At 55.4% G+C, this 25,984-nt stretch overlaps 15 protein-coding genes across 15 annotated transcripts; 9 read left to right on the top strand and 6 right to left on the bottom strand.

Annotated features, from left to right (window-relative positions):
- Nucleotides 1-512: 512 nt before the first annotated feature.
- Nucleotides 513-2,307, top strand: L226DRAFT_462018 (FAD/NAD(P)-binding domain-containing protein; the record flags this gene model as incomplete). The annotated part of the gene is made up of 2 exons (XM_067675691.1): nucleotides 513-546; nucleotides 605-2,307. The coding sequence occupies 2 exons, from the start codon at nucleotides 513-515 to the stop codon at nucleotides 2,305-2,307; spliced, it is 1,737 nt and encodes a 578-aa protein (XP_067536248.1).
- Nucleotides 2,308-3,664: 1,357 nt separating this feature from the next.
- L226DRAFT_534583 (uncharacterized protein) lies at nucleotides 3,665-6,620 on the bottom strand. The gene is given in 10 exon segments (XM_067680705.1): nucleotides 3,665-3,905; nucleotides 3,986-4,108; nucleotides 4,170-4,252; nucleotides 4,267-4,268; nucleotides 4,295-4,503; nucleotides 4,558-5,006; nucleotides 5,067-5,277; nucleotides 5,333-5,595; nucleotides 5,648-6,204; nucleotides 6,258-6,620. 9 exon segments carry the CDS (start codon nucleotides 6,170-6,172, stop codon nucleotides 3,731-3,733), a joined length of 2,040 nt encoding a protein of 679 aa, XP_067536247.1. The 5' UTR covers nucleotides 6,173-6,204; nucleotides 6,258-6,620; the 3' UTR covers nucleotides 3,665-3,730.
- Nucleotides 6,256-7,124, top strand: L226DRAFT_51546 (uncharacterized protein). Its single transcript, XM_067678445.1, has one exon. The coding sequence runs from the start codon at nucleotides 6,594-6,596 to the stop codon at nucleotides 7,074-7,076; it is 483 nt and encodes a 160-aa protein (XP_067536246.1). The 5' UTR covers nucleotides 6,256-6,593; the 3' UTR covers nucleotides 7,077-7,124.
- Nucleotides 7,125-7,167: 43 nt separating this feature from the next.
- On the top strand, nucleotides 7,168-8,029 carry L226DRAFT_570659 (uncharacterized protein; the record flags this gene model as incomplete). Its single annotated transcript, XM_067684460.1, has 2 exons — nucleotides 7,168-7,219; nucleotides 7,275-8,029. 2 exons carry the CDS (start codon nucleotides 7,168-7,170, stop codon nucleotides 8,027-8,029), a joined length of 807 nt encoding a protein of 268 aa, XP_067536245.1.
- A 451-nt stretch (nucleotides 8,030-8,480) lies between these two features.
- L226DRAFT_51650 (uncharacterized protein) lies at nucleotides 8,481-9,960 on the top strand. Its single transcript, XM_067678477.1, has 3 exons — nucleotides 8,481-8,901; nucleotides 8,961-9,771; nucleotides 9,841-9,960. Exons 1-2 carry the CDS (start codon nucleotides 8,647-8,649, stop codon nucleotides 9,546-9,548), a joined length of 843 nt encoding a protein of 280 aa, XP_067536244.1. The 5' UTR covers nucleotides 8,481-8,646; the 3' UTR covers nucleotides 9,549-9,771; nucleotides 9,841-9,960.
- Nucleotides 9,302-10,492, top strand: L226DRAFT_51543 (uncharacterized protein). Its single transcript, XM_067678443.1, has 3 exons — nucleotides 9,302-9,771; nucleotides 9,841-10,229; nucleotides 10,287-10,492. The coding sequence occupies exons 1-2, from the start codon at nucleotides 9,582-9,584 to the stop codon at nucleotides 10,215-10,217; spliced, it is 567 nt and encodes a 188-aa protein (XP_067536243.1). The 5' UTR covers nucleotides 9,302-9,581; the 3' UTR covers nucleotides 10,218-10,229; nucleotides 10,287-10,492.
- Nucleotides 10,493-11,236: 744 nt separating this feature from the next.
- On the bottom strand, nucleotides 11,237-13,265 carry L226DRAFT_560155 (uncharacterized protein). Its single transcript, XM_067683337.1, has 9 exons — nucleotides 13,012-13,265; nucleotides 12,719-12,935; nucleotides 12,593-12,668; nucleotides 12,382-12,529; nucleotides 12,282-12,326; nucleotides 12,168-12,228; nucleotides 12,054-12,102; nucleotides 11,557-11,996; nucleotides 11,237-11,496 (listed from the first exon to the last, which is right to left on the bottom strand). The coding sequence occupies exons 1-9, from the start codon at nucleotides 13,089-13,091 to the stop codon at nucleotides 11,347-11,349; spliced, it is 1,266 nt and encodes a 421-aa protein (XP_067536242.1). The 5' UTR covers nucleotides 13,092-13,265; the 3' UTR covers nucleotides 11,237-11,346.
- A 1,244-nt stretch (nucleotides 13,266-14,509) lies between these two features.
- On the bottom strand, nucleotides 14,510-15,399 carry L226DRAFT_51492 (uncharacterized protein). Its single transcript, XM_067678429.1, has 2 exons — nucleotides 14,740-15,399; nucleotides 14,510-14,685 (listed from the first exon to the last, which is right to left on the bottom strand). Exons 1-2 carry the CDS (start codon nucleotides 15,296-15,298, stop codon nucleotides 14,639-14,641), a joined length of 606 nt encoding a protein of 201 aa, XP_067536241.1. The 5' UTR covers nucleotides 15,299-15,399; the 3' UTR covers nucleotides 14,510-14,638.
- On the bottom strand, nucleotides 15,373-17,298 carry L226DRAFT_462147 (beta-lactamase/transpeptidase-like protein; the record flags this gene model as incomplete). The annotated part of the gene is made up of 5 exons (XM_067675701.1): nucleotides 15,373-15,556; nucleotides 15,615-15,969; nucleotides 16,026-16,275; nucleotides 16,328-16,817; nucleotides 16,871-17,298. 5 exons carry the CDS (start codon nucleotides 17,296-17,298, stop codon nucleotides 15,373-15,375), a joined length of 1,707 nt encoding a protein of 568 aa, XP_067536240.1.
- Nucleotides 17,299-17,624: 326 nt separating this feature from the next.
- L226DRAFT_534579 (uncharacterized protein) lies at nucleotides 17,625-18,744 on the bottom strand. The gene is made up of 3 exons (XM_067680704.1): nucleotides 18,266-18,744; nucleotides 17,902-18,196; nucleotides 17,625-17,838 (listed from the first exon to the last, which is right to left on the bottom strand). Exons 1-3 carry the CDS (start codon nucleotides 18,704-18,706, stop codon nucleotides 17,753-17,755), a joined length of 822 nt encoding a protein of 273 aa, XP_067536239.1. The 5' UTR covers nucleotides 18,707-18,744; the 3' UTR covers nucleotides 17,625-17,752.
- Nucleotides 18,745-19,244: 500 nt separating this feature from the next.
- L226DRAFT_534577 (uncharacterized protein) lies at nucleotides 19,245-20,844 on the bottom strand. The gene is made up of 5 exons (XM_067680703.1): nucleotides 20,601-20,844; nucleotides 20,257-20,528; nucleotides 20,111-20,189; nucleotides 19,718-20,049; nucleotides 19,245-19,647 (listed from the first exon to the last, which is right to left on the bottom strand). Exons 1-5 carry the CDS (start codon nucleotides 20,668-20,670, stop codon nucleotides 19,417-19,419), a joined length of 984 nt encoding a protein of 327 aa, XP_067536238.1. The 5' UTR covers nucleotides 20,671-20,844; the 3' UTR covers nucleotides 19,245-19,416.
- Nucleotides 20,845-21,319: 475 nt separating this feature from the next.
- On the top strand, nucleotides 21,320-22,030 carry L226DRAFT_570654 (uncharacterized protein; the record flags this gene model as incomplete). Its single annotated transcript, XM_067684459.1, has 2 exons — nucleotides 21,320-21,479; nucleotides 21,540-22,030. 2 exons carry the CDS (start codon nucleotides 21,320-21,322, stop codon nucleotides 22,028-22,030), a joined length of 651 nt encoding a protein of 216 aa, XP_067536237.1.
- A 141-nt stretch (nucleotides 22,031-22,171) lies between these two features.
- Nucleotides 22,172-22,852, top strand: L226DRAFT_545456 (uncharacterized protein; the record flags this gene model as incomplete). Its single annotated transcript, XM_067682347.1, has 2 exons — nucleotides 22,172-22,325; nucleotides 22,377-22,852. 2 exons carry the CDS (start codon nucleotides 22,172-22,174, stop codon nucleotides 22,850-22,852), a joined length of 630 nt encoding a protein of 209 aa, XP_067536236.1.
- Nucleotides 22,853-23,228: 376 nt separating this feature from the next.
- On the top strand, nucleotides 23,229-24,128 carry L226DRAFT_534575 (uncharacterized protein). Its single transcript, XM_067680702.1, has 2 exons — nucleotides 23,229-23,452; nucleotides 23,510-24,128. Exons 1-2 carry the CDS (start codon nucleotides 23,389-23,391, stop codon nucleotides 23,974-23,976), a joined length of 531 nt encoding a protein of 176 aa, XP_067536235.1. The 5' UTR covers nucleotides 23,229-23,388; the 3' UTR covers nucleotides 23,977-24,128.
- A 240-nt stretch (nucleotides 24,129-24,368) lies between these two features.
- Nucleotides 24,369-24,988, top strand: L226DRAFT_534574 (uncharacterized protein; the record flags this gene model as incomplete). The annotated part of the gene is made up of 3 exons (XM_067680701.1): nucleotides 24,369-24,402; nucleotides 24,462-24,551; nucleotides 24,603-24,988. A coding segment is annotated over one exon (192 nt), but the record flags the coding sequence as incomplete, so codon positions are not given.
- Between the last annotated feature and the right edge of the window lie 996 nt (nucleotides 24,989-25,984).

Genomic DNA, 25,984 nt, shown 5'->3' with positions numbered 1-25,984 from the left:
TTGAACTCTGCACGAGCGGTCCGTAATGTGGCTTGGCTATTGCTATGTCTTCAGTCATTTTCTTGTTTCATTTGTGTACGACTCGTCTAGTGCTTACTTGCTCGTACGTACCGCGCCTGGCGAGACTCAAAAGTAGCAACGTTTCGCTTGTATGATTTCCGATCACGCCTCATGCTGTTCCGAGTCTCAGTCTAGTCCTGTTATGTCTGACCCCCAGTATCTATCGATAGCTCACGATCTTCCGAGTCTCCGTAAGTATAGGATATGCGTACCCGTCATTGGTCAAACCCGTACGGCGCTAGGCTTGCTACATGGAACGGTTCGTGCAAGCTGACGCCCGGCGCGGTGTTTCGTCGCCAGCCTTGTCGCAAGCATGCTTGTCTACGTGGACCCAATCCATCTTGTCCTCCTGCGACCTGCGTGCAGTAGCCAGCCCTCTTTCTGTGCTCCCTCCTTCTGGTCGTATAATCCTGCAGTCCAAGTCCGCTGAACGTGCCTCCGAGTCCGCTGTCATGGAAACGTTCGATTGCGTCGTTGTAGGCGCTGGTAAGTGCAGATCTCTTCAGGAAGCCCGCTCTTTCCTCACATCAATCCTTCTCTACAGGTTGGTTTGGGCTCGCTGCGGCGAAGACGTACATACAGCTGCATCCAGACGAGAATGTCCTCGTTCTAGAGTCAGAAGAGACCCTCGGCGGGGTGTGGTCGCAAGGCCGCCTGTACCCAGGCCTGCATTCGAACAACATGCTGGGCAACTACGAGTTCCCCGATTTTGCGATGGACGAGGCCACGTTTGGTGTCAAGCCCGGCCAACACATCCCCGGCGCGGTCGTGCACCAGTATCTGACCAAGTACGCAGAGCACTTTGGCGTGTACCGCCGGATCCGATTCAGCACGCGCGTAGAGGCTGCGGAAGAGAACACAGACCCAGAGCGCGGCGGATGGGTCCTCTCCGTACGCTCTCTCGGCACGGGCGAGACAGCGCGGATCGACGCACGCAGGCTGATTGTGGCCACTGGCCTGACCTCTGAGGCGAACCTCCCCGAGTTCGCTGGCCGCGAGAGTTTTGGCCGCCCGCTCTTCCACATCAAGGACTTTGCGCGCCGCGCTGACCTGCTCAAGACCGCGCGCACCGTCTCTATCCTCGGAGGAGCCAAGTCCGCGTGGGACGCTGCATATGCGTTCGCCTCCTCTGGCGTGCCCGTTGACCTCGTCATCCGGAAGAGCGGTCGTGGGCCGATGTGGATGTCGCCCCCGTACGTGACGCCGCTGAAGAAGCTGCTCGAGCAGCTCGTCCACACGCGCTTCCTCACGTGGTTCAGCCCGTGCGTGTGGGGCGACGAGGACGGGTACGGGGGCATCCGCCGCTTTCTGCACGGCACCTGGCTCGGGCGGAAGATCGTCGACGCGTTTTGGACTGTTCTGGGCAACGATGTACTCACGCTCATTCGGTTCGACGACCACCCCGAGACCGCAAAGCTGAAGCCCTGGAACAGCCCCTTCTGGACAGGCAGCGCACTCAGCATCCTCAACTTCCCGACCGACTTCTTCGAACTCGTGCGCGATGGCACCATCCGTGTGCACATCGCCGACATCACACACCTCTCTGAGGAGACAGTACATCTCTCTACCGGGGAAGAGATCAAGGCAGATGCGCTCCTCTGCGCAACGGGCTGGAAGGCTCGTCCGCCCATCGACTTCCTCCCGCCCGGCACAGCTGCCGAGCTCGGCCTCCCGCACTACTCTCCCCAGCCTGACGCGCTCGCCCTCAAAGCAGACTCAGTCGTCCTCGAGCGGTTTCCCCGCCTCAAAGACCAACCCACTGTTGCGCCTTCCCTACGCGCAGAGGGCAAGTCCCCAACCGCAGCCAACCAGCCATTCCGGCTGTACCGCTTCATGGTCCCGCCCTCGACGCTTCACACGCACAACATCGCCTTTGCAGGCATGCTCACCTCTGTCGGGACGTCCATGTGTGCCTCCGCACAGGCCCTCTGGATCTCGGCCTACCTCGATGGCGCGCTCGACAGGCTCGCTCCATCGGCGGAGGACGCGCGCTGGGAGGCCACGCTGCACGCGCAGTTCGAGAGATGGCGGTACCCGTGCGGGTTTGGCGCGAGGCTGCCGGATTTCGTGTTTGACGCGGTGCCGTATGTCGATATGCTCATGCGTGATTTGGGACTGGAGGCGCACAGGAAGGGGAGCGTGTTCAAGGAGCTGTTCGAGCCGTATGGACCACAGGATTATGAGAACTTGCCTGGAGAATGGGCGCGCCAGCGTGGACGTGATGTGCAGATGCAGGCACAGATGTGATGTTTTATAGAGGTGTACCTACGCTGTTTGGATTTACAGGATACGTATCTAGGTTTACGACTACTACGCGAACAAGACACTACATATCTCATACCCACTTGTTGTGTCCGTCCAGCATGCTGTGCATTGCGATCACGAGCGTACCAAATCCAAGTGAGGCTCACAGATCGCTGTTGGACGACTGTCCATGTTCTTGGGTCCATGGGTGCCCCACTGTAATCGCCATCGGAAAGCGATTCGAATTCTGGTGTGGCTTCAGGCGCAACGCCGCATGAGGATCCTGGCGACATCGGATCGCTGCTGACAACCAACTGTCGTATGCCGGTCTGTTTGAGTAGATGTGCTATAGCCACGGCAGAGTTGCGGGTTGAGATTGGGAATGGTATGTCACCACCGCCCATGATCGCCCAGATCAAGGCTATGCAGGATAGAGAGTCTGCATAAACATGATTAGTCGAGCTGCGAGCAGTACATGCTAGCAACGAGCTTGCAACGCACCGGAAACGGCGAGAATACCAATGACTGGACGCTCTTGAGCTTGTGCAGGCGCATCGGATGAAGGCGATTCTTGGACACCATGCACGCGTCTTGTGGCAGTCTTCGAGAATCTGCGGCCTACGTGGCGGAAGGGTCATCCAAGTATACCCGCGCTATGGGTAGCGCGATGATCGTCTCCCAGTCTGGACCTTGACTGAGACGTGCCCCTGGCACCCACCACTCGGGGCCCGCAGAGTTACGGAGTGGTTCGTGCCTGGTTCGTGCCCGTTCTGTGGCCCGGCGAGCATACACTCATGCACCTCCTGGATGGTTGTGTGAGTGCTGTCTGTAGTGTACAAGCACCCGTTCAGCCACGGACGACGGCGGAGAGAATGAAGACATGGTACTCACCATTGGTCGACTGGCTGACAAGCCGCCTCCGCGCGGTAGCTTATCGGTCTCGCGCTGGGTGACCGCGGCGTGTGGGTCCGATAGCGAGGATAATATGAAACGAGAATGAAAGCGCGAGTAGGCAGTGGCGGCGCATGGAGCTAAGTCTATGTCGAGAGGTCTCATGAGAGGACGAGAGAATGGGGAAGTGAGGCTGGTGAGGCAAGGTGAGCGTATCCCCGGGCAACTTATATACTGGCAGAGAATGGCATTTCGAGGTCCGACGGTGCGGCCGGCATGGCCAACGCTTTGTGAGCTTCGCTTTGCGTGTGGCGGGGTGCCATAGAAAGTGTATGGATGTAGATCCGGAGTGTGACGCTCGGACCTGGCTCGGCCACCTGCCACAAGCAGATCGCATTTAGCAGACAATGGGTCCCGGGAGCTCTCACTTCTGAGCACAATAGCGACGCGCTCGCATTGCATTGTCGGCTGCCGGGGCTGTGTCGAGCCTTTGGTGTGACAAGGTCAATTCTCAAGACGACATGCCATGGCTGATCTACACAGGGTCCTCGTTCTCCGGCACCGCTGGTTGCAGCCGGATAACCCGCTCGCGGTGCCACTTCCGTTGCAGCACTCTCGTCCACCGTGTCCCCGAGCCGTCTATGAACACGATTCCCATGACATGCAGGTCGTCTATGAGCGGTGTGAGAGCGAAGTAGTCGTACTCGAAGCTGTCTCGGTCGAACCATAGTGAGCAGCCCAGCTATCGTCAGCACCTGGAGGCCTTGATTATCAGACCGGAGACACGCACCTGTTGATCGGCCAACTAAACGAGGTCAAGACGTGAACCTCCTTGAGCGCGGGCAGCTTGTCGCGGTGCAGTCGGAGCTTCTCGACGAAAAGGTCCCATGTGAGGTCCACATCTAATGCCGTGCTGCAGCCGAGCAATCACAGGTTAGTACACGAGCGAGATGGAATGCGAATAACTCATGTACCCTTTGATCGTAAGTTTCGGAAAGACGAGACGCGCAATGTTCGCATGCGGCTGTGACTGTTCGAGAAAGGGAATATTTGGAGGCTGACAAGAGTATGTGAGCCACAACACAGATAGACATCTACTCACGTACTGCACGGGTTGATGGCATCCTTATCTCTGTCAGATTCGGGCAGAGATCGAGCAGAGGGTGGGGCGGTTGTCCAGGCTGCGGGTCAGAGGCTCCAATTACTGAGAGCGCATTGAGTTTGTGGCCGTGTACTTGAAGAAATATGGTGGCTTGCGCGGTTACATGGGGAACAGCCTCAAACCCAAACATGCGCAAGGACGGCAATCTGCAATCCAAAAGGAATGAGTCTACAGCGCTGCACATTCGTAGAGTAACGCACTCTGCCGGGGTAAATTTATCGATGAGATCCCATCCCCATACGTCCAGGCTCTCCAGCTTCGGGAACGCGTCGCGAGGGATGTCCTCTACGATTGCTCCATACCGATCGTGGAGCACTAGGCTACGGAGGTTCACGAACGGTTTGAACAGCCTCGAGTCAATGATACCCTCTTCCAACGATTGGGATGCCTCGCGAAGGGGAAGGGTCTCCCAATCATGGATGAACGGCGCGATATCGGGAACGACTATGAAGTGGTTCGTGACTCGTTCAAGGCTCGCAAGCGGGGCGAGGATGTGCTTCCGCTTCTCAAATACCATGTCCTCTGGAAGGTAGAGAACGCGGACCAGCCGCGCGAGCATGTGGTTTTCCTCGATGACCGCGATGAATCTGTCCACGTTGGTGTCCCAAGCGAGGTGCGGAATGCTATACATGTGACGGAGTCCGAGTCTCTGCGACGATGGATAGGATGTCAGAGCATACTCGCCGGAGCGGTACGGGACAGCACGTACGTTGAATCTCTTGTTCACAAGCAGAATCGCCTTTCGAGTACGGTTCATGGACGGCCGCGTTAGTCTGAAGAGGCTCTCATCCATCTCTCGGTCGTCTACGTGCGTTGCATAGTCGAAGATCCTGTCCCAGACTTTGTCAGGTAAGTTGGGAAGCGAGCCAGGGTGTTCCTTCACGACGTCCGCTTCGGGAAACTCCGTCAACTTGACCATGCTAGTTCAATACCATGAGCATCGCGATGGGGTGACGATAACATGTATGGTCCTACTTCTTCCCCTCGCCCACATACAGCTTCATCCTGGCATATTCGTCGATGTTTCGCAAGAGTTCGACAGGGGTAGACTTGTCTAAGGCGCGAATCTGGATGACCTGGACGGACGGGTTCCGGCCAACTGCCGCGAGAACGTTCCCATCGATGTTCATGCTCACGGTAAAGTTGCTCATGCTGATCCACTCGAGTGCTGGCGCCTGCGTCAACGCTGGGAGCACGTCTGGCAGAAATACGAATCTGGGGCTGGTATCTATCCGTTTCTATTGCCACACCAATTCAGACCCTATCTTGCACAGTGCAGACGAGACTCACCAGTGTCTTACAATGCGGCAGCGCACCAGCGATGGTCTTGCTGAGGTTGATGCCCGTAGGGTTGCTGAGAAGGCGGCCATTGACAGAGTCGAGGAGCAGGTGCTCCAGCTTGACCTGCTTGAGCGTCCTCATGAGCCCCGCGGTGCTGTCTTTGTTGGTAAGGTCGAAACCGAGGTAGAGGGTGGTGAGGCCTGGTGCAGCGTTGAGAACTTTGATGAGCGCGCCACCGAAGCCGCCCTCGACGCGGAGCCTGCGAAGATAGCGACCCAATCTGCGTTTGCGGTCGCTGAGCGTCCGCGCAAGAGCCTCCGTCCGAGTGTTCGTACGTAGGATCGCTGACTCGTAGAGAACTGGTGTTCCGAGCGAACACCAGCGTTTAGAAACCAACAAGATCGAGGATTCGCCAGATGGAGAGTTGCTGCAGAACGTGCGGTGCGTCCGCCATGTCTCGAAGACGGGTGTCTGGATTGTCAGGGCATGGAAAAGGATGGTCTCGAGAAGCTCGTTGGGTATGGTTTCTGTCATGAAGTCTGTAGTAGGGGTAGCAACACGTAGAACTGAGTATTTTATGAGCTTTCATTATGCCTATAAAGTCACCACGTAGGCGTACCGTCCTAGATTTCAGTACAATTTGCGTGGCGGTCAGCAAAGAATGCGCCAGCTGAAGCGATGCTGACAGACACGATCGGTGGCGGCGATTGTTCCGAGTCGGAGGATTAATGCTCTTGACAAGGCACGCTGCGACGTGATACGAAGACGATCGCGATTTTTCAAAGACGTGGTCGAGTCGAAGTTCAATCGCGCGCTCGATGCTCAACGTCAACATCCATCAGTCACCAGACTAAGAAGAGCATAAAGCTGAGTAACAACATGACTAACGTCGTGTATCGAACGGCTACTTATCTCGGTCATAGATCTTTAGATACCTCATCAAATCCTCGCAAACATGGGCCAGATACACCTTGCTCGCCGTAGCTGGCGACAAGGACATAGAGAGCAGCGACGAAGAGGGTGGGAGGAGCGTGGACCGGGCCACGGGGGCCGGGAATCGTCTCGTGCACGCGTGAGAATGTTACATCAGCTACCGGGAAAGGAAGTCTGCGAGTGCCCATCGTCGACCTTGTACTCGTACTCGTTGTCGTCGTGCGCCGCGTTGTCGCCATCGTCCGCTGCTGCTGCCCTATCCTCTCTTTCCTCTGCTTATTGCTTGCGCACTGTCTTGACACAGCTTGACAGCCTGACACTCCTGGCCGTGTGGGAATATACGAGCAGATCTTGCTCGCGGAGTGAACTCGTCGGACTTCTCGCTGCCTCGTGTATCTCTGCACGCTACCCGGCGAGTCATTCTACCCGTTTCGTCGACACACGCCTCCCTTTGTGTACCCATTATGGCTCCAAGAACAAAAAGGGCCGCAGATGCCGTCGATAAACGGCGGCCCAGGCGACAGCATATAATTCTCCAGACTCTCCCTTCCGTCGTCTTTTCCACCCCTACCAACACCATCACTATTCGACTCGCCATGTCTACCGCCAGCCTGAAATCAGAACGCTCCCATTCTTTGGGCTCTGCTCGTAAGTCAGTGTTGCCTGGCTTGTGGTCGCTTGTATTCATATCGCGTACTCGCAGCTTCTGCTCGGTCGTCTTTGTCTTCTCAGTCTGCCCAGACTCAGGACCCAGCGGAGGATGTCCAGCGGCCTCCATCGTTCACAGACATCATCAGCACCGACCCAGTTACACGGGCCGTAGACCTGCTTCACGCTCGCATCGGCCAGCAGAGTGCGTCGTTCAGGCAGGAGCTGCAGGGGGCCAAGGATGAACTTCGCGCCGAGATGAAGCAGCAAGGCGATAGGCTGGAGGCGAAGATCGGTATCGTCGAGAAGTCCGTTCATGCTCGGATAGACGATGTCGAACAGACCATGACCGAGAACTTCGACACGGTCGACAAGAATTTCGTGAGAATGGACAAGAACTTCGAGACGATCAACAAGAACTTCAAGATAGTAGATCGGAGCTTCAAGGCGGTGGATCAGCGGTTTAACAAGTTGGAGGACGAGATGAAGTCCATGCGGGACGAGATGAAGTCTATGCGGGACGACATTCACTCCATCATGCGCATGCTGGAGCGGATGCAGCCAGGACCATCGAACCAGGCCCCACCTCTCATCGTTGAGCAGCCTCCCTCTACCCACTCTCACGACGACGCTGTGCAGCGAAGCGAAGCGGGCCCTTCTTCTCCCCGCCACCGTCAAGGTCTCTCTGTCGAGGCGAGCGGCGATAACGTCAGCCTCTTGTCGTCTACGAGTAAGGTCAAGGAGGGGTTGCAACTTATCCGGCGGGTAACCTCCCGGCTTCTGCGTCGAAAGAAGGGCACTTCGCAGTGAGCGGATGCCGTCTTCTCAAGGTGCGTTAGGTCTTCGTAGATTCTGTAGGGCCATGCTGACGGTTAGCGCTGCAGCCCTCCACACTCCATCCACTCGATCTTCGTCACAACTTCACGCTGCATCTAATTCATTCTCAACACTGCGCCCGCATTCATCTCTTCCTCTCCGCATGGCTCGCATGGTCTCGTTCTCCCTCTCCCTCGCACGCCGCCGTCCCATGGTTTCACTCATATCTGTCGCACTCGTGTTGCAACTTGCAATTGGGTACCGACACCACTCACTCATTGATCGTCTCCATGTCCCTCTTTCTGCTCTTGCTGTATCTCCGTCTCGCTCTCGCTCATGTTATCACTGCTCTGACCCTGACGTGTATAATGCTGTGTCGCATATAATCTATCATTCCCGTACTTGCACGACAGTGGTATTTGACAAGTATTGCGTTCGCAGATCCAGACACCTCGAAGCTCGAGGCTCAAAGTCGACTCAGCCCATCCTGATCAATTCCTCGGTCTTCTGTATTTCTTCCGCATGCGCGTAATCATGCAACTATAACCGCAAGCATCAAGCCAGGCTGGAGGCAAACGTGGAGGGGCAGTGCCTCAAAGTACACTGTTGGTATGGGACGTTTCGAGCTTCCTTGGGCTCACCGCCGTCGTATAGGAGTCGAGACGCTGGGGAAGTATCTTGCGATGATCGATGATCCTCGGGCCGAACACCATCCTGAGAAACTGAACATGATGCATTATGAGACGCCAATTTCCCCATCCCTAGGAGACCCGTCCTTGTCCTCCAAGGCACTGCCCACCTCCTGCCACACCCTGCGTCATTCGATTTCCTCTCGTCTGACTGTTCCCCATACCGGAGCCTGGTGCGTCAGGTGAATGTCAGTTGGTGATGGTCGAGAGAGCTTACACGTTGGGCTCGGGAGCAGATGCCACCGCCTTACATCCCCCCAGAAGTCACGGACGACATCATCTCAGCTGTAGCTGTAGACGAATGCAGCCAGCGTAGGGCCCACACACTGGCCATGTGTGCTCTCGTCTGTCGGGACTGGCTACCAAGGAGTAGGGCCAAATTATTTGAGTACATCTGCATCGAAGACCAGCGCAGCTACGACCTGCTGGTCCAGAGGATTGCACGTTCGGAGACCATGGTCCAGTATCTCACCTCCGTTACTACCCTTCACATCGACGACTCTCACGTGGAACATAGCCTCAGCTCCGCCGTTCGTCTATTCTTCGTCGAGTTCACGGGAAAACTCCCGGGATTGCGTGTCTTACTCCTCGACGATATATATTGGACCCACCAGCGACCTTCGGTCAAATGGCCGCTGCTGTTGTCACAGTTCCGCACCATCACATCGCTGAGGCTCTGGAGTTGTCGATTCTCTTCCTTCAACGATGTCCGACGTATGCTCACTGCCTTACCACTGCTCTCCATCCTCGATATCGCGTATCTCGAATGGCCCGCGGTCTCGCAGCTGCACCTTCAGACGACGCCTCGATCACGCACATATTGACCAGAGTTACACACCCTCTACATCGAATATAGTATGACCCTGTGGCAATACGCGGAGACGTTCCTCAAGTGGATCACACCAGCGCTGGGCGGATCGGCTGTCAAAGAGCTTACCTTTCACTTCTACGGCTTGCATACCCCTGGATCATTGCGGGACACTGCCGTCGTTTTCGTGGGGAGTCGCATCGTGCGGTCTGTAACAGATGTCAGCGTACTATCAAGCGGTATGTAGACTCTGAATCTATTTCACCGTTTACTATTCATTGCTGATGCTTCTTGTTCCTAATGCCCAGACGGCCTGCCTCTATCGGGGTTCACCGCACTTGAACGCTTGACTTTGAACTTATACTTATACACGGGTAATTGGGACGATGTGGCTTCAGCCCTTCAGGAGATCTCGTCAAACACGATACAATCTATCACTTTCGACGATGTCTACACCATCCGGGCCGGGAACAACGATGCTGACTTACTTTCTTTCGATCATGACACACTTGAGGCACTCGATCGCGTCCTCTCATGTGAGTTATTCGGCAGCCTCCAGGAGGTCATCTTCAAGGTAGATGTGTATGAACAGGGTAAGCAAGACCTTCTCCGTGCGCATGCCAGGAGATGCTTGCCCGAACTCCACAAACGGAACATCATCGCCCTGAATTTCAATGTTTTATAACTGCAGTGATTGGTTAGTACTTTGCTAGACATGATGTCCGTCACGATGAGACTAACCATCCCTTTGCAGGAAATTCACGGAGACGATTGGGGTCTGAGGCCTGAGCACGCGCTCCATCTGGCTCGGTCACGAGTAGTCCTCGAACTCGGACGGTTCAACAGGTGCATCCCAGTCATTCAAGTTCTCGGACAGGCAAGGAATGGCTGCTCTCGCCGAACACTACGCCAACACAGTATTCATGCATCGATACTCGCAATATCCTCCATCAACAATGGGCGACGTGTCCTGGACGTACTCTCATGACTTCACTTCTCCATCGAACGAGTCATTCCTGTCGTCAAGTCCAAGTCTGGACCTTCTGCACATTCTGCCGTCTGTGCGGAATTGGCACAACTTCCTCCATTCCAGTCTTTCTTACCACGCCACTGTGGTTCTCCCCCTTCTGCGCACGATCACGACCTCTATCCATATATGACCACCATTCCAAGCCGGCATGATCCTCCGATGCTGCTTCATTCCTTCCCGCCATAAGCCACAGGTGCTATGCAATTCTCTGTTCAGGGAGCAATTCACCTCTTTCATCTATCCGTGTCATGGTTGCCATAGACGTCTACGTCCACGTCCACCTCGGTTCGTTGCTTGTCATAGTCATGCAGCTCCGACAATGATCGCTGCGGAGGAAATGGCTCTTCTATACGCCTCACTTTCTATGTATCTCATGTTGAAATGTAGAGTATCACGCCAAAGTTGTCAGCGTCTGCTACGACGAACAATCATCAAGACATCTCGAAGTCGAGTAAGAGAGACTCGGACCACAGGTCATTGCCCTGATCGACGGAAGTGACCCTCGCACTGGCACGTCCTGTCATGCCCAAAGTCTGATATCGAAGGCAGATCGCCTTGACATGACGTGCTTAACCATGACCGCAGTCCGCTTGCACTTTATCCGGACAGGGCACACTTCATGATGGTTGTCATGAAAGGGAAGCATGTCAAGCGTAACCAGCAATTCCGAAGACAGCCCGTTGTGTCCTAAAAGGTCCTAGTAAAGACAGCCTAATGTACGAGGGAAGAGAATGCAGTGTCCCATGTAGCTCAAGAGAGTGTATTCGCTAAAATACATACTGTATCAAACCTGCGGAAGCCCTCTGTAGAAAGAGGGTACGGCGTCATGCGGCTTCCCAGCGTGATCGGAATTGGATCCGCTCGAATTCGAAGAGGTCGGGGTCGAGACAGAGCCCATGATAGGAGGGGGGTACGTGCGAGGATCGTTCGCATCCTGGAGACAATGTCACATATTCTCATGAGAACCATCGGAACACGAAGATGAGCCACTCACGTAGAGCAAAGCCCCGTTGACGCTCTGCATGCTCGTGGGGCTGATCACATACTGATTGTTAAGCGGGCCGCCGATATGGAGGACTGCGCTCGAGTCGCTCCCACTTGTGAATGTGTGCGTGTCTTTGGGCTTCCGGAAGGCGACGTAGTACATGAGTACTCCGGTGAGGAGGACGCCGATGATTCCTCCGACGGTGCCACCGACGATAGCACCGATGTCGCTATGACGGTGGTCCGGAAATTCCGACGCAGACCCGGTAGCAGACGCTGTAGAGGTAGACGCCGAGTTCGTAACTACGGATTGGGAACTGGTAGATGTCGTGATGGAGGACGAAGCCCCGCTCAGCATCGATTTGGACGATGAAGTCGAGGTGGTCGATGAAGTCGAGGTTGATGAAGCTCCCGCTGAGGTAGTGAGGTTGCTCCTCACGTCAGGAGGGTCTGTGCCTCAAAGTATCAGCATATGTATATACATGGTGCAGCTTCCGGGTTACCAACCTTGCGCAGCGAGGGCCATTGCAGCAACTATGTTGAAGGTGCTATTCGTCTATGTACGGTACGACCGATAGAGTGTGAGGTGGAGATAGGGAGCACATATGGAACAGTACCCACGGTGACATCGAGAAACGCCCAGGCAGGTATCGCAGTTCCACCAGGAATTGGCTCTGGATAGCTGTAGGAAGGACTTCGTCACCGAGTTCCAACATGGTGTGATTGAAGACGTACCTCCCAATGGACACTTGCGTGCAATTTGTAGAATATGTCGGCCACCTGCACAGGTCAGTTGGTACGTGGAAACGATCATATGAAGTAGAGATGACTTAACGGGTCTATGTTGGCACCCTGGCACAGGCCGCATGCCGCAAAAACCGAATACAACACCGTGTTGCAATCGCATGGCGTCGAGTCGAAGGCGTCCTTGGCTTGAGGTCCCTCGTAGACTTCGTCGGGAGTCAGCGACTCGATGAAGGACCCTTCGCAATGCCATCCGCGCGACATCATTAGCGAGAATGCGACAAATATATCACAATGCATACCGTTACCGGGACCATAGCATGGGACGAAAAGCCAGGACGTGACCAGACATGGGCTCTGCCCTAGTGAGTTTGTCATCTTTCTCGGTCGTCAGATATGTTCTCGCCAAGGCAAGATGTAGGACGTACCCAGTCGAACGTTTTGCGACATACCGCTGAGGTACTTTGCCCTAAAGCTACCGGCGTTGCGTAGAGCACAAGCGCGTATAGAAGGTGCGCAGGTAGAGACATCCTGAAGGCGCAAATCCTCCACGCGGGGCCGCAACTGGTAGGGAGCACGGATGCGAGACTGCGAGACTGCTGGGGGTACAAAGGCCGGGCGGGCGATGTTATATGGCGTCTGTACCTGGCAACGGTGGACATAGCAGTCACCACCGTCAGTGTTCTCTGATACTCTGATAAATGGTGGATGTCCGCCATACCTTCCAGAAGATAAACTCGATTTCCTTGAGAGCCGCGTGCATGATAGAATCGTGAAGCACTCGGTACCCCAACAGCGCATGCAGGAAGCTTATAGACACGTGGAAACGCCTTCACAGGCTGTCTTGCATCATTATGAGTAGAGACTCATGAAGGACCTCGTGAGGCACCGAGACAAGGTTCTTCTCTCCGTCAACTTGTGGTAGAAGATTGACAGCCGAAGACGCCATCTACCGGGCATGCGGCTTCATCGCGGAGATAGAGTTGCAGTTCCAAGGTTGTGTGACTTGCTGCATTGGACCTCCTGTATAAGAGAAGCTGTCTAATGCCTGTGTACTGTCTCATAGAGTTGGGTTAGCCAACTAGGCAACCAAGCCTGTCCCGTCGTTGCAGGACTTGGCCCAGGGGCGGCACGGCGGCGGAAGACGACTTACTATCTCACTTTGCAGCATAGCAGATGCACAAAATTCCAGAGATGCATTCCACCCGAGTGTAAGAAAAGTTGTGATGATAGATAGTGTCACGGTGGCTTGACCGAGATGGAGGAGGAGCCTGAGGGTCATGGAGGCCCGGCTTGCTTCCGATCGACTCCGCGCTAGAAGCACAGCCACATTGCATCCGCCCGCACGGCGGCCACTAGGGCTGAGGCAGACTCAGACCAAACATCCTGTGAGCTCTCGTCCTCATCACGGTCCGCTAATGAATCCTTAATCCTTTGTCTCAATACACGGGCTACATCTATTCCTCACGCTGCAACCGAATATGTATGTGGTCGATGGACGGAGTTGAAGGCGCAGGAGTGCCCCTTTGCGCAAACATTCAAGTGACGTTCAACCTCGGTCGTGATGGTACCGCAAAGTTGAGGTTCGTCAAACAATCTTTACCGTCATAGATATATACATATGTACTGGGATAAGAATGTTCGCCAGAAACCGAGATATGCTCGCAGGAGTTCTATCGAGTCTCGACTGCATGAACTTATGGACTTGGGAGTGAGTCCTTGACCGATATGCGACAAAAACGCATCATACCGACCTATCAGAAGTGCAGGGCGATTGTTGAAGCCGACAAGTTACGGCTTGGCCTCAGCAACTACCGGAGGCTTCTCTGTTAGATTGGAACGGTCTCAATCAGGTGATGTGACTTGTGAACAAGGACCTACTACCCACCATCGGCCAAAAAGTAGTTCACGTCATCCTCGCGGGCTACATAAGAGGGAGACGTCAGACGGTTTCGCAACACGGGGTGCAGAGGTAGGCTCACCTTGCGCCGGAAGAGCCAGAGCCCCGGCGATGCTAGCAGCGAGCGCAAACGCAAGGAGGAAGGTGCGCATGTCTGTACAGAGCTCGAGGGTCGGCAGATGGGCACGTAGTATGTGGTACGTATGAGCGTTGTCTCTTCATCCGTCTACGCTTTATATGGCTCTATCCTACTAGCAACATCAATATCGGCAGCGTCCAACTATGCGCAGCATCGGAAACGCACGACCCCGTTATGTGGATCACAGTCATAGTAGCCCCAAGCTCCGCTCTGGTACTGTGCCCGGGAAGTGCAGTGCCAGCGAACTCTGACTAGTATCTGACTCTCCATCTCTTCTCAGACAGATCGAAGCACGCCCTGCTCCAATCATCATTCCAGCTGCCAGCACGCGGAACGCTGCGCTCGCGCTGATGAACCTGTCGAGGAAGTTCAAAGGAGCGAACAAGGACCAGAGGCGCTGATACACATACCTCTCGGGTCAGCTACATACGTCTCCTCCTCCCACATACGCTGCGAACTGACGGGGAGGCACGACGACGAAGCGCACGGAACGCCGAAGGCCATTGCTGACATGTACATGAGAAGGCTATTATCGAAGGTACTCGCCACGGGGAGCACCGAAGAGAGGCAATGACAGGAAGCAGATGGTACGTGACAGCACCCTGGATACGCGCTCAAGTTCCTGTATCTAGCACAAAGACACTGTGCGTTCTTATCGTGCCTAGACCCTCCAAGCATAGTTACTAGACACAGAAAAGCGCAGTTAAAAAGGATGCGAGCGACGTCAGAATGGTATGATAGAAGGTTACAGTAGGTCAGTGTCCCTCGGCGCGAGCTCCAACTGCGCTGAGGAACTGCTCGGACATGCCGGATCTTGATGTTACGCGGAACGCCGAGATATCTGGCTCGGCTCGATCGACCACGGATAATGCGGGGCACGGTGAGCCTGCACCGGAGCTCGAGGCGCAGCCATAGCGGGAGTAATTGTGTCCGCCGCCCAGCGTGTTCAAAGTTCCGGACGAAGCACATCTATTCATCCAGAATCCCGGCGCGAGACAAGCATCGCCGCTCAGACAAGAACATCTGCGGTGACGCACGCTCGATCATCCCCGGCGCATTGCAATGTCCAGAGCAGGGACATGCAAGACACGATCCTCCCCCTCGCCCGTGAAGTATACCGCGTTGATCGGTTTGTTGTTCAGGACGGGCCAGCCATCGTGCGTGTTCCAGAATGGGAAACATCCCATGGATCGCTTGCCGTTGTACGCGGGTATCCCGATGGCCAGCCTGTCGTGGCGTAGCAGAGTCAGTTTGTGAACGGTCACAGTACAGGAGATAGACGCACCGGAACTCGTCCTTCCTGGTCTGACGCAGCGCGACGCGTCCTTCTGCACCCAGCTTCTCGAGCGCGTTCACGCCGAGCAACGTGAACTCATCGATGTACAGCGTGCCTTTGTCGACGGAGATGCGCGCAGACGAAGCGTTGGCGTTGGCATGCGCGTTCGAGACATGCCAGTTACCGGCATAGAGGTCCCTGGATGCGTCTGCAAGAGCCTCATCGATCGCAGGTTGCAGGATCTCGAACGCGTCGTACACGATCTCGGATGCATAGGGGTAGGAGCTGCTGAGCAGCAGAACGATGCCGTACGACGTTCCCGGGTGGATGGCGATGGCACTATGGAACGCGGCGAGGTTGCCCACTGCAGCAGATGAGAGTCAGTCCGTGAGTAAATTGATGTGCAAGGGTTATCCTTACACTTCCAATAGATCCTGCGCAACCGGTCGTGCGAGTCGCGTGCCTTGAGGATCTCCCAGGCGAAGCCAACCTCCGTCCAGTCGTCTTCCTCGAACGTGTGCATCGGCCGCATCCACTCGTCCATGGAGTACTGCGTGAGCAAGCTCTTGGAGCTTCCGGGGTTTAACAGCGTCTGTGTGAGTGTGATGAGGTCCGAGAGAGACGAGAACTGTCCTCCCGCGGGGTTCATCGATTCCATGAAGTCCGCATCCTGGAGAGAAATCGTTAGCGCAAGACAGTGATACCCCGACAATGCAACATACAACTATGTCCGAGTCAAACGAGGGCACCACAATCGAACCCTTGTTCGCATCTGTCGCCAAGAAGTGACTGTCATTCATGCCGAGTGGATCGAATATGTCGCGTTTCAGGAGCTCTGCATGGGTGAGCTGCGTCCCATACGCAGCGCTGGCAGCTTCGGCAAGCGCGAGTCCCAGAAGGCCGAAGCCGGTATTCGAGTACTGGGGGTATGCCCACGGCGGGGAGACGGTGTAGTGTTCCTCGATACTGTGGAAGAAACTTTCCTGGGTTGGGAAGGGCAGGCCATTCATGGGCGGCGGTCCGCCTCCGCTCACGTCGTGCGGCCAATTGTGCGCTGTCCCAGATGGCCAGTCCCTCCCGAGCCCTGACATATGAGTCGCAAGCTGGGCCAGGGTGATGGGAGCTTCGCGTTGGGACGAGTAGGGCTGCTCCGGGTCGAGGCCCCCAAGATGATACTTGAAGTCTTTGATGTATCTCTCAACCGGGTCGTCCCTGCAGCCGTTTCGTAATGTGTATAGAAGGGGACAAATGAGAAGAACACGCACCATGATATGATTCCCTTCTGCTCCAATATCATGCCTTCCAGAACGGTGAACAGCTTCGAGATCGACGCGAGCCTGTACATCGAATGGCTCGTCACGGGTACCGAGCTCGTCTCGTTGGCTTTCAGCACGCCAGAGTTCCTCTCGTAGAGCGTGCCTTCGGACGTCACGACCGCGATAGAGAGGGTGTCGATGCCGCTCTTAGCAAAATGGCCGGAGACATACTTGTCGAGTACTTTTGTGGCCTCTAGGATAGCTGGGTGTGCAGGCGAAGGAGGCCTGTCGACAAAGACCTTCGGAAGGAAAGGCCGGCAGTCCAATTGTCCGAGGCTTGCTTTGCTGATCGTTGCCGAGGGATGCTCAGAACACCATAGACTACCAGAGAAGTATGAGGCGATAGCAAGTCCAATGCTTGAGACTCCCCAAATCATGGCGACAAGCTGGAGGCACGGCAGAAAGGGGACCGGGCTTGAACCGCGTCCGCAGGGCTTCGATATAGCGCTAGGGCATCAATCTGAAGGGAGTATGAGCGGCCCGCCCAGAGTACTATATTGTTCATGCATACCGAGCTCATCGAAAAGTGGGGATGAGACAATCTAGAGAACGATGAGGTGAAAACAGAAGAAGAGGAGGTCGTTATGGATGTCGATGATGGAGGAGGAACTGAGGAGGAGCAATACCAGTCGGCGTCTATGGCGAGGCCGTCTTCCTCCACTCCTTCTTCTGCCAGTGCTTGCTATCTAAGGCCACCAACACGGACTCGTCGACTTTCTTTCTCTGCTTTCATTGAATTCTACACTTCGCGACTGCTACGGACAAGATACCACACGAGTTTCACCTAACCCTGGAGCAGAGGATACCCGTCCGTCACCAATCTGCAAAACTTCATGCGGCCTGAGATATACAATGCATAAACTCGTATTGGTGTATACGAAACCCTCCTCGAGTCTTTGATGTTGCCGCTGTCTCCGCTGCAAGGTCACACTCGAATTAGTGCCCGCATGTCTGGAAGGGCACGCCCCGCGAAGACTCACTCCTTCTCGTAACTGCTTGGAGGGGCATTCGGACGACACAACCCTCTTCCTCACACCTCCACTCTGTCCAAACTTGGCGACCCGAATCGCAATGGAACGGCCGGGAATAACTCTCTTCTCCCGAAGTGAACACGAGAGTGTCAAGAAATTCCGCGTCATTGCTTCCTGCCCCTGGGGATAGTACCAGGTACGTGTCGATCTTGACCGTCGCGACCTGCTCCTTCGGACCTCGCAGGCTGAGGGTACAATCCTCGAGACCATAGTCGGCGATGTACATATCCATCACCGCCCGGATCTAGGATGAAGGGCACGTACAAGAACTTCTTCAGTCCGAGTTACAAACGACTCCACTAGTGCTACTCACCGGACCCCCAAAGGTGAGTGTCACGTTGTCATTGGGGCCATGGACTCGCGTCAGGACTGCCCCGGGGTCGCGTGCATCGTACGTGTACACCATTCCTGGGTATCCCACCCGACTTCGACATCTCGAAGGGTCGCGGGGAACGTTCTCCAACCCGACGTACACGCTCGGTCGTTTGAGCTTGGTTGCGCGCATGTGCGGGCCCTGCTTTCCGAGCATGTACAAGGCTGTTGACCCCGAGAGGTAGGACAAATTAGTCGCGGAGATAGCGAGCGAGAGGATGCATGAAGAGATGAAGAACTTCCGCGCCGTCTGCACAGAGAGCCATCCTGCTGTCGATCCCTGGGAGGGTCGCGCGAAGTCCTCGTCCTCAAACTCCAAAGGTTCGACGTGGACTGGGTGAAGTGGCTCGGATGGGAGAGGAGTATACGTGGGCAACGACATGGCCTCGTGCTGACTGCACGTCAGGAGTCCTCTCAATCATCCCTCAATCCTAGAGTTGCCGTGCTTGGCGTCCATTCCCGCAGCGGAAGCCTCAAGCCGCTACCTACGTTGAGAGCTCCGGAGCGCCGTGAATCGCCACCCTGCCGCGGGATCATGGCATTGGAATGCTGCGCCTACGAAGTCGACATATCTGTCATGTACGGCTTCTATCTCGATGCGCCCGAGGATGACAGCGCCGTGTTGGGCGGCGATAGCAGTGTCGCTCGGTCCGAGACTTTGGAGCTGCTAGACGAAGAAAGGATGTCTTCGTTCAAGTTGACTCCTCGCTCGCTGTGCTCGTCCGAGGATCTCGCAGCTTACTCCGGACTCGATAGGACACTGTGTGCGCGTGGTACGAGAGCTTGGGAATCTGATCGTTGGTGCATCGCGTGCTGCGACCATTTCTCCGAGACATTCGACATATGATGGTCTATATCGTATGCCGCGCTCCGACGAAAACAAGGCGCGAACGAGAAGCGCATGAAATCATTGTGCATCCCCCGCAAGCTGTTCCCATGACCTGTTCCCATATTTCCTCATGGAGAAAGATCCCCTGTACTTAGTTAGATACGACCCTGAAACTTCATCATGTTTTGCTAGAAATACAGTCAGAGTACATGCTCGATCTCCTGCACGTCCGTGCGAGTGTCGTTATGTTGAACGTAGTCAATCTACGCAGTTTCCTTCGAACTTCCACCACCTGCTGAGATCGAGAGCTCTGAGGAGTTCCCTTTATCCGTCTTCGACACACCAAGACCAGATACGCTCACGGTCGCCGAATCCGATAGCATGTCCGTCTGATCAGAGGACTTCACGAACGCCATCGTCGTCAACTTGGTCCTCGTCGGGTTCTCGGCCACTCCGAGAGCCAAGCGGAGGACTATGAGGGTCGGCGCGATACACTGCGAGCGTAAACGCACTCAGCATCTACACACGAACGGGTCCTCTGGCTCCACTGTGCGTGCGACTCACCGTGACTGTGCCGATGAGGGTGACCATAACGGACTGGAGCGGGAGCTGCTTGACGACTGTCGGAATGACAATGATGCCGACGACCGAGTACAGCGCCGCAGACTCGACGATGATAGCAATTGCACCGTTGAAGGAGGGCGTGCTGGTGTGCAGGGACCCGAGCCGCCGGAAATGCCACTGGCGGTACCACAGCTTGCCCGCGATGAGCACGGTGCAGATGATGTTGAGGGAGATAGAGAGACAAAAGAACGCTGTCTGGAGGTTGATGATGAGGTTTCCGAAGAAGCTCGCGGCCGGCTTGGCGGTCATGACGAGGAGAGTGATACCGGTGCCTGCGAGTACGCGGTTTGGTTGGTTAGGACGAGCGTAGTACGGGATGGGGTAACGACTTACCGACTGTCGCGAGCCACAAGAGGCATGGAACGACTACTATCGCGATGGACGAATCCCATATGATGTAGAGCCTGTACGTCTATTGGAATAGAGTATCATGTTCACGTTTCATGAACCTGCATCCACGAACATTCCGAGGAACTCACAATCATGCTGTCAGCGAGCCATACATTGAGGATCAGGAGGGTGTCCTTCAAAATGGCCAGTCGGGGGTTCCCTCCTTCTAACAGCTCTGGATCGACGCTTGCGGGCCCGACGAACTCGAGCGAGGACCAGTACGTGCCCACCACGAACCATATCGTTCCAGAGATGAGCATGGCGACTGTGTAGATTAGGAAAACATTGTTGCGAAGCCGCTTGCCCTTCCCCCGCTTGAGCAAGTAGTGTATGCATATAGACGCAAGGACGGCGTATGCTCCTGTGAGACGGAGAAGGCTCAGTCTAAGTTCTTCGCGGAGTCGATGATGGTAGAGAAGTAATCGGTACACACCGAAGGTCACCGACGCCACGATCGCCCCGGCGAAGTCCATTCTACTGAGGAGAAGGTCGGTGTCGGACATGACGGATAGCGTACCGGCACAACAGCTTCAAGTCCAAGTCCAAGGTCGAATCCAAGTTGCAGGAGATGAATCAGTACTCCGTAGCCGCTGATAACCATATAGACCTGAATGCTCTCAGCGTTCGACGACTCATGGGGCGAAGGGCGGTTCTTTTCGGCGGCATGTAGAGAGCGCGCCGCCAAGGATCGAGTGAAGATTTCAAATTGACTTGCTCTTGATAGATGGGGACAGTTGTGCACCGCGTGTGCCCGTACAACGTTGCAGAACGTGTTTGAGTCACTTCGCTGGCACCGAAGATACCAAAGTGTTAGTCCCGGCGGCACTGATGGATCCCATGTGGAAAACAATGGAGAGCCTATACAGACCCGGGCCGTCAAGTTTCCACAAGGACATCGGATCTTGTCACCATACGCTCGCGGAATCGTTCGTCAATGCCGCTGGAGCACCGCAACGGCCTCAGGCTGTCACCTACGGTCGCGGGATCGTATGATTCAATCCTGATGTCCGAAAACCACGGTTAGTGGGCGGTGCCTTGCTCACGCAGGTCAGAACTGTGCTTTGTGCGAAGTCGCGAGAAGGGTTGGCACGCCGGTCGTCCGAGTCTGAGCTTGCAGCGGCTTGACACACACACACCCTTGCGCCACTTGCGATGCCCTCTCTCACCACGAACAAAGTTACCCTGGGCTATTACATCTCATCGTTTGTCTTACTGGTGTCGATCATCCACATAAACTTTAGGACGTTCACTTCAAGGGCCGTCACGCACGAAGTTCCTGGGGCAGACTCGGATGATTTGCAGACAGCGTTGAGTACGAACAACGTTCTCTGGTACCAATCTGTGTACTTACGCAAAATACGACCCTATCTAGCCAAACTTGACTCTGAGGATGACTACCCAACCTCGCTCATCCCGCGCTCACGTCATTTGCGCAATGCCGCATTCACCATGGAGGAGAGCGTTCATTACTCCCTGAACTTCACCCTCGAATGGGAGTCCCTCATACCTTCAGGCACCGCCGGTGCAGTGCGCCTTGGGCCAGACAAACGATATTACATCGTATCGATGTTTCACCAGCTGCAGTGCCTAGACGAGTTGCGGCGAGCAGTGGTCCAGACGGGTAACGGCTCGGACTCCTCCAGCGAGCGCGTGCACCATTGCTTGAACTACATCAGGCAGATGCTACTGTGCGCTGCCAACGTCCGACTGGAGCCCGTCAAACCAACAGCAGGAGGCCGGGGTGCGGACGGCTTCTGGCTAGAGCACCGCTGCCGGGACTGGAGTATGCTCAGGCGGGAGGTGGAAGACAACTATGAGCGCTGGCAGGTGGGGAATCCGGAGGGTCGAGGCCTTCTGAACTGACGCTATGGATATTTTCTGGGCGATGAAGATGCGATCATGTTATTCTCGGGACATGGGAAGTCGCTCCAGGCAGCTACCGGTCATGCCGCCAGCTATAAGGATGCCGCGTGGGAGCCACTGAACAACCCCACCATACACCTCATGAAGCGAGCGGGGTTCCACAGCCTGCTTGCGCCCGTTGGCGTCTTGTTCAGCGCTGTTCTTCTTGCATCATCGTTACTCCCGCTCGTCCTCCGATGGCGCGTCCCTCCGAGTCACGAACAGGAAAGTGCTGTGTCCCTACTGTCCCGCTATAGTGTGTTATGTTTTTCTGTCGGCGTGTTGACAATAGTTAACAGCTCTATAGGCTTCGTCGAGGACGACTATCCTGCTTACTACCCACTTGACGCTCCCGAAGTGCTTTTGACTCCCGAAGACACGGTGCACTACCAGGTCTCCTCGCCCGAGGCCGACGGCGAATGGGCGGCCCTGTTCCCTCCGGGAGGAGGCTTTATGCGCCTCGGGCCTGAAGGGAGGCCTTTCGTGCTCACGCTGTACCACCAACTGCATTGCCTGGACCGCATCCGGCAAGCCATCGGCGAGAAGCACACCACCCAGCACGTCCACCACTGCTTCAACTATCTGAGGCAGCTAGTGCTGTGCGAGGCAGACTCTACCCTCGAGCGGCCCTTGCACTGGCAGGCCGCAGACTCCGAGAACGCATATCCTTCTGGCGAGAGGACGTGTACAGATTGGGAGCATGTGTATGAGATCGCAGCTGCGAACCACGAGGCTACTGCGGGCAGGTTCCGGGAGCGCAGCGATTCCGACCTGTACTTCTAGCTCGCCGATTCCGTATCGTAGTAATATCTTCCCGGACCTTGTTCTTTGTATGCACAGGTCTGGCTTCGAATGTCAATTGTAACCGCCGCGCCCCATGATGATGATCGCTCACGCCTGCCAGTGGCACTCAGCCCGTCTACCTGGGCGGCGTCGAAATGGCGGTCTCGCCGCACTCACACGAGAGATGACTCGGAAGAACACCCATCCGAAGAGTACTAGTCATGTTGTGGCTATCCACTGTTCTGCTGTCAGAGGTGCGCTGTCCATATCAGATCCCGCGGGGTTCTGCACACAGCGGTTACAGTGCCATGCTATGTATGTATCATGTGCATCCTTGCCCGCGCCCCAAAGTCCAGAACTACGTACGTATCCTCGGCGACACCACCCAAGTCGCTACCGCTGGAGTTCCAGTAGGTCCATCCCTTGTAAAGCCGGACAAGGCTTTGCGAATGTTTCACACCTCCGTGCAAATGCCAGCTTGGATGAGCTCAGGACGCATCCTCCTACCGCTGTTCGTACTATCAACAGCATTCAACATGACCTTCATCTTGTACATGCTGTACAGATTCAAAGGAGTTCTACCAATGCAGCGCGTATACAGTACGTCCGTTGCCTTCCGCGGATGGCCAGTCGCACTACTGACCACTTTGTTTCCAGCTTACCTAGAGGACGACTTCCCGTCCCAGCTCCCAGTCCACATACCGTCCGCCGGGCTCGTCCTGGAACCGGGGGACGCCCGCTTCTCGCTGTACGCCGACGACGACTGGGACACACTCTTCCCGCCAGCGTCGCGAAGCGGGTTCACCGACCTCGGGCCGCACAACCGCACGTTCGGTGTTGCATTCATGCACCAGCTGCACTGTCTCGACGTCCTCCGCGTGGGCTATGTGGCCAATCGGACCGGGTTCGAGCACCACTTCGAGCACTGCCTGCACTACTTGCGGCAGGCGGTGCTGTGCCATGCGGACACGACGCTGGAGGTGACGGAGCCGATATTGGTACATGGGACGTGGAAGCTGAGGACGAATGGGGTGGGATCCGTGCATCGGTGCAAGGATTGGACGGCATTGAGGAGATATTTGGATGAGCATCCTCCGAGTCCTGCGCGGGGGCAGGAAACGTGACGATGATAGCACCAGACGTTCATACGAAGGTTCAGCTAGAACACGTGCACTCATGTCAACGCCTGCTGTCGAGTTAACGGTATTCAGTACTGCAGAATACCGTGCATACGGGTACGGGGGATAGTACCTGGGATATTGACACCGCAGCGCTCTGCCCAAGGGATTGGGACCTTGTCGTACAGAGCCGCGCTCAACAATCAATGAGGGCTGTTCAACAACGCTTCGCCATCATCAAAGTCAGTACATAAACTGGTGTCTCCTGTGTCTCATGGGAGACCGAAGAACTGGGCGCGTCGCCGGGGCCCGTTATCCTTCGCTGTATCGATCAAGGACCGGTGCCCGCAGTCACAACCCTCCGGTCAATCGCCCTTCAATCTCATGCATATAGGAGCAGCTTGAGCGTTCACACGTTCACGACTGTAGGTCCTGCAAGGAGATCGCGTCAGTACCAGACCGACAGCAGAAAATTCTTCCTTGACGCTTACATACGCTCTGCGCTCACCAGCGACCCATGCGGCAGCACGACGGATATTTGCCCATCAAGGAGGGAGAAGAAGTCGACTCGGAGACGCGGCCTGATATTGGTGAGCAAGCTTGCAGCCAGGTAGAGGGTCAGTCTGACGTACTAGTTGCATTCTTCAGAGTCGGGAGGCACCAGACTCGCCTGGTGCGCATATGCCCTGCTGGCGGTCAACGTATTTTTCTTGCTCTTTGCATTTTGGCAGTTAGAAGGGATCCATAGCCGACTCGAGGCTGTGTTGGACGTTGTCGACACTCGTGCACTCCCAAGACCCGATTCTCTGTTCAGCTTGGCCCTGTAGACACGCTATGTATCGAGCTCCGAGCATATGCGCTCTCAGCAGAACATATGTCCGACGTTCTAGTCCCGGGGAGCTGATACGTTGAGATAGTACGATGACAATATAGCCACGAGGACGAGTCGTACCTTCGCACTCGGACTAGGGCTGGGCGGAAAACGTATGGTTCTCATTCCACAGCCCGTCGTCGGCGAATTTCATGAGAGCATTGCAGAGTGCGGAGTCACCATCGCAGGTGCAACCTCCGCCCTCTGAGTGGGTCCCCTCGTCTCCTCAACTTATTACGACTGATCACGGTCAAACGCATACAGAGGCGCTGAATAGTGCCTCGAGTTCGCCAGGCGCGAGGACTGTGCAGACGGGGTAGTGGGGACAAGAATATAGAGAAGACTCGCCTTCCTGCAGAGCAATCCATTCCTTTTCATCCTGATCCTACTGCCATACAACGTATCTGAAATGCAAGTATGACCATTTAGGCATTGCATAGCATGATGCGCCTGAAGGTAGGGCTTGAGTTCGAGACAAAGGTGTTGGATGTTGTTGCTCGCATTTGCGCGGGGACGGGAATTGAACAGAGAACTTGTCAGCGCAGACGTTGTTGAATCCTCTTCCGTGTATTGATCTGAGAGAGCGTAATGGTTCATAGAAGTCTATAGCAGTAAGTTGCAGGCGACAAAGAAGAGGGCCTGAGAGGGAGAGGACAGAGGACAGAGGAAAACACGCGAGATTCCTCGCCGCGCCCCCGAGTCGGACAGGCTCGGACCGAGGCTCGGACCGAGCGCCGGCGGCAGGACCACAACGCGACGTAAGCCTGGAGGTTTATGACTTTGACTAGTGACTCCCATGATCATCTCGCTGCGTATGACGGTCTCTCGTATTCTTGAGTTCCCTAGGCTTGTTCAATATCGATAATTCGGGGGAGTCGCTTGGAAAATCAAGAAGACAAATCTATAGCCCGAGACAGTTTCGGGTCCGTGCTCCAACCTGCTGAGACAATGGATGTTCCGAGTCGGGAAGGTAAGGAGGTATCATGGTGGCAGCAGACGATCTCTGATTCTTCCCAGGGAGCTCGAACACTTTGTCTCGAATATGAATGACTAGCTCTGAGATAAGGTAAGTCGTTATATGCCGTTGACCATCTACCGTGAGGCATATTGCTAAATGCTGCGTACAATGCTGACAGATGCTCT

The sequence above is a fragment of the Lentinus tigrinus genome, assembly GCF_003813185.1.
Source record: "Lentinus tigrinus ALCF2SS1-7 unplaced genomic scaffold L226scaffold_10, whole genome shotgun sequence".
Taxonomy (NCBI): Eukaryota; Fungi; Basidiomycota; class Agaricomycetes; order Polyporales; family Polyporaceae; genus Lentinus; species Lentinus tigrinus.
The sequence above is the reverse complement of the archived record's forward strand: the minus strand, read 5'-3'. Positions and strand labels throughout refer to the sequence as shown.